Genomic DNA, 4,994 nt, shown 5'->3' with positions numbered 1-4,994 from the left:
TGGCTCCACAGCCAGACGTGAACACAGCTGAAACTCCTCAGGGCTCCAGTCCACACTACCAGTGTCCGTCCCAGCCCACAAACAAGGGTTCCCCTGAGCATAACCAGGCCCATCCCTCCGGCGCTACCCGTGGCTGCCTCTACGCTACACAGGCTGAGCTGAGTGTCAGTGAGGGAGCCCACACCACCTGACTATTTACGACCCTGCCCCTTTCGGAAAAGGCCTGCAGACTCCTGTACTTAGAGACCTCACAGGACAACCCCTGCGGCTGCTGGCTGGCTTGAGAACCAACAGAAGAATGTGGCGTGGCAGGAAGGAGGGAAGTGCCCAGGAGGAGACTGCAACAGCCTCTGGGGCAGAGATCACAGGGGTTCACACGCGGGTGGAAGCGGTGGGGACGGAGAGAAATGGAGGGACCAGGAGGAGAAGACAGTGCGCTGACGGAGCGGATGCAGGCTGAGAGAGAAAAGCGAGGAACCAAGGTGACCACTGAGTTTCTGGCCAGGCCACCAGGAGGATGCAGCTGCTACTCTGAACGAAGACCAGCTCTCTGAAGGGGAATCGCACCCACAGCTGGACGGCGTTATTTACACTCATCGTCCTCCTGCACAAAAGCCTCCTGTGACTCACTGTCCTTTCAGAAGAGCCAACATCCTTACGACAGTCTCCAAGGGTGCCCACGGTCAGCCTCTCTCCTAACTTCATCAGATTCCACAGGTCATTGTGCCCCCCACCAAATCCATGCGCTGACATATAATTAGCAACAGGACAGGCACCTGCAGGGTGGCTCTCTGCTGGGTGAACAGGTCATAACGGCACAGCCTTCAGGCTGCAATCTGCGCTCTTAGGAAGGCGACCCCAGAGCACTGCCAAGTGAGGGCATAGCAGGAAGGAATCACGAGCCAGGAATGCCGCTCTCATCGGAGAGCAGATCCGCAAGTCCCTGGATCCTGGACTTCCCGGCCACTGTGACTGCGAGCAGTGAATCCCTGTCACTTGTAAGTCACCCAGCCAGGGCGGCCCCAAACTGACCAAGACCCCCGCACGCACTCCACCCCAGCTACCGTGCCTCCACGGCTTCCCAAGCACATGGGCGACTCTGGCCACCACAGCGGACCTCTCTGCCATCTGGGGTGCTCCTCTCCAAAGACGTCTACGAGCTTATCCTCACCCTCTCTGCCCAAAGACAACCTCCCTGAGGCCTCCAGGACTCCCTACTTAAACTCTACAAGACACTGGCCCTTTCCTCAGCCTTTTATTCCCCTCCCTCCTTTGTCTGTTCAATTTATTTCCAACACATTTATTACCTTTTCACCTAACTTGTTGACTGTCTCCTCCTCCAACCTCGTAACATAGAGGCTTTAAGAGATGAAGAATACTTGCCTTTTCACCCACTGCTGTAACTGCACTTCCTAAAACACAGCAGGGGATCAAAAAATATTTTCTGAGTGAATAAAGAGCCCAAAGAATACAACTTACAAAAGATTCAAGAGAACTTCTATCATGGACCTGGGTTTTGAGGGAAAAGCAAAAGCACATTACGAATACCTCCATGAGACAACTCAGCTCAGACAATGACTTTTCCATTAGTTCCCCCTCTACTTCAGAGTACCAGAGTAGGACTTTCTTCTCTCCCTCCCTGCTCCCAGCCCTTAAAATGTCTGGGATCAGCTCATAGATGATGCTGATAAAAAGACAAAACCCCAAACCCTCAGCTTCTCTGCCGGCCTCGGGGCCTACTCTCCTTTGTGGCTTCACAGAGCTCTGCCTCTGCACTGAAGCTTCTCCAGCTCCTCAGACACCTCGCTCCTTTTCACCCCAAAATCCAATCACCTGTCAAACCCTCTACCTAGGAAGCACCTCCCACACCTGTTCCAGTCTTGCTTCTCATTATTCACACGCCCGAATATCACCAGCTCAAGGACAACCTGCCCTCCAGGCAGCCCCAGTAGGGACAAAACCACCACTCCAACTCCTCCTTTACTTTCCTAACACATCAAACCTTCTATACGTGCACACGTATACCTCATCTACAAGATGCTCTGTTCACTACTCTATTCACCACTAGCTCCCCAGTGCCTAGAACACTTGGTAGAATAGGACTAATTTAATTACACATCAGTGATGTGCCGGACGAGGACGAGCTCCCCTGGTGGCTCAGATGGTAAAGAATCCGTCTGCCAAATTCGATCCCTGGGCTAGGAAGATTCCCTGGAGAAGGAAATGGCAACCCCCTCCAGTATATTCCTGCCTGGAAAAAAAATCCCGCGGACAGACCAAGGAGCCTGGAGGACTATACATACAGCCCATAAATCGCAAAGAGCTGGAGGCGACAGGGCCACTGGGCACACAGGTGCACGCGGTGGACAGCCCCACCTTACCACTGAAAAATAGTGACGACAGCGGCAAAAAGAGAGACTCCTGACATCAGAGGGCCGCGAGAAGTCCAGCTGGAGAGGAACACTCCGCAGGACATGAGGCAGACGCTGGCAGCGGCTCCTCTTCTGCCCGGGGCGCGCACACTTCACGCCACACTTCAGAGACCTGCAGTGCCCGCGTGCCTTCGGGGAAGAATGACCCTCCTGGCCAACCCGCAGGCCACATGAGCACCCGCCCCCACAAGCAAGAAATACGGAAGGACTGGCCTGCACAGTTTAAAAAAAAAAAAAAAAAAACCACCTTTTCCTGGGAGAGATTAGCTTCCCTTGGCATTCTGGCCACCATTCATCTCTCTCGGAGTCAGCCTTGGGGGAAACCTCGGGATTGGAGAAGGGAACCCCGGAGGGCCCCCCACCCCTCCACTTGCGCTGCACCTAGGAAATGAATCCCGGATTCTAAGCCTGAGGAAAGCAGCGGAAAGTCGCTAAGACGTGTCCAACTGTTGCAAGCCCATAGACTGTAGCCTACCAGGCTCCTGTGTCCATGGGATCCTCCAGGCCAGAATACGGTAATGGGTACCGTTTCCCTTCTCCAGGGGATCTTCTCGACCCAGGGATAACCCAGGTCTCCCGCATTGCAGGAGGGTTCTTTACCAGCTGGGCCACCAGGGCAGTCCAAGAATACTGGAGTGGGTAGCCTTTCCCTCCTTCAGCGGATCTTCCCGACCCAGGAATCGAACCAAGGACCCTCTCCCCTGCACTGCAGGCGGATTCTTCACCAGCTGAACCACCAGGGAAGCCCTAGCCGTTCCCAATACTAGGAGGGGGAGGGGGGCTTCCGCCCTACCCCTACCCCCACCCCCGCCCCGCGCCCCACACGGCCCGGCCCAGCCCCTCCGCGCCCTCGGCCTGAGGGACAGACACCGCACCTGCTGCAGGGACGCGCAGCCCTGACAGCGCGAGAAGTCCGCCGCCGTCCCCGGCGCCGCCGAGTGGGTCTCGCCCGGCATCATGGTGCCGCCGCCGGGCCCTTGGGGCCCGCGCGCCTCAGGGGCCGGCGGCCTCGGCCCCGTCCTGCCTCTGCTGCCGCCGCCGGGGCCGCCCGGCCCTACCGGGCCGCTTCCCGCCGGGTCCGGGCGGGTCCATCCGTGCACCGAGGTCCCCGTGGAGCCTGGCGAACGGCTCTCCGAGACAGAGCCACCTCAGGCGCTGGAGAGAGGAACGGTACACCCGGCGCGGCCCCCCGAGCGTGCGACACCGCCCAGCCAGGACCCCGCCCCGCCCCAGCTCGCCACGCCCCCTCGCCGCGGCGGTGGGCTGCCCGCCGCGCCGCCTGAGGGAAAATGGCGAGCGGAGCCGCGCTGCGGCGGCGGAGGGACACGGCCCGAGGAAGCGGCGCAGGGCGGGGAGGCGTCGGACGGTCTCCTTCTTCCGCTGTGTAGGGTTTAGTCTTCCTTTGCCGGCTTGCTGTGTAGCCGGCTTTCCATAGACACCTAAAACCGTCGCCGAGGGGGAGGTGACCTGAGGTGACGTCACTGCAGGCGCCTCCCGGCCCTGAAGGACCCCGCACCCTGACGGACCGGTGCACGAGTTTTAACTGGAGCGGCGCGCTCCGTCAGAGTGTACCCGGGCCCAGGCGCAGACCGGGGACTACGTCTCCCGGCGGCCCCCGCGCTCCGGGCGGACCCCAAGCAGTTCTTCCGGCCGTCGCGGGCGTGCCTGAGGGGGCGGTTCGCCTCGTTCGTTGTCGTCGTCGCCGCTGAGCAGTCCTTCATCCCGGACGTCTCTCTTCTCCGCAGCTCACCCGCCTTCCGTGTCCACTTGCCGTCTGACCCCGCGCTCCTCGGCCTCTTTTTTCCCCCGGAAGCCCTGCCAAGCACAGCGCCTGGCCTAATCCTGGGCGACCCCGCCTCCCGTCAGTGGCCGGCTACTACCAGATCTTTTTAAAATCTCTTGAAAAGGGAAAAAAGAGAAAATCTTCACTTTACAGCAATTCCCGGATACACTCAAGTCCTCATCCTCTTGTTTGAATCAAAGTTTTCCCGAATATCCGCTGCCACCAGAATCTTTTTGATAATCCCTGCTTGTTGCCATCGGTTACCTTGCTCGGAAGCCTCAGAGGTTGCTTCTCGACGTCTGGTTAGGAAGTCCGAATTCTTAGCGTCCCATACAAGAACTGCATGCATTAAAGGAGGCGTCCCAGACCCTACCAGCTCCTTCCTAAATATTCAGGATGGAAATTGCAACTGAACCCCGCCCCCCCGCCCCCCCCCCGACCCCGGCCACTTCCAAGAAAGCCGTCTGTGTTCCTCTCCAAACACCGGCATCCCTGACCTTGCTTGTACTCGCTCTGCGGTTGAAGCTGGCTGTGAAGTGCAGGGACCAGGTGTCCAGCAGTCGCCTATGTCGCCTGTCCTTGGCACTGAAGACACGTCTGTCCTCGTCCGAGAGGCTAGTGTGGGATGTGCAGAAAACAGGAGTAGAGTTAAAAGTGAAAGGGAAGCGAGAAAGGGGAGAGGAGCCCCTGTGGTTCTGATGACTTTCCATGTCTGCCTTTCAACCTCGGCCAAACGGGTCTTAACAGTAACTGTTTACCTAAGGTTCCCCAAAAGAGTG

General features: G+C 58.3%; 1 protein-coding gene across 3 annotated transcripts in view; it reads right to left on the bottom strand.

The window, feature by feature from the left end:
- Window positions 1-3,635, bottom strand: part of ICE1 (interactor of little elongation complex ELL subunit 1) — a 61,450-nt gene extending 57,815 nt beyond the window's left edge. For all 3 annotated transcript variants that reach the window (XR_011491164.1, XM_070476449.1, XM_070476450.1), the window contains exon 1: window positions 3,308-3,635. Coding sequence is in view for 2 of the 3 variants with exons in the window: in XM_070476449.1 (XP_070332550.1) it covers window positions 3,308-3,391 (84 nt within the window). In the remaining variant the exon portion in view is untranslated. The remainder of the gene's footprint in view (window positions 1-3,307) is intronic.
- Window positions 3,636-4,994: the final 1,359 nt, after the last annotated feature.

Source organism: Odocoileus virginianus, chromosome 14 (genome assembly GCF_023699985.2).
Source record: "Odocoileus virginianus isolate 20LAN1187 ecotype Illinois chromosome 14, Ovbor_1.2, whole genome shotgun sequence".
In the NCBI taxonomy this organism is placed as follows: Eukaryota; Metazoa; Chordata; class Mammalia; order Artiodactyla; family Cervidae; genus Odocoileus; species Odocoileus virginianus.
Note: the sequence above shows the minus strand (reverse complement) of the source record. Positions and strands in the feature narration are given on the sequence as shown.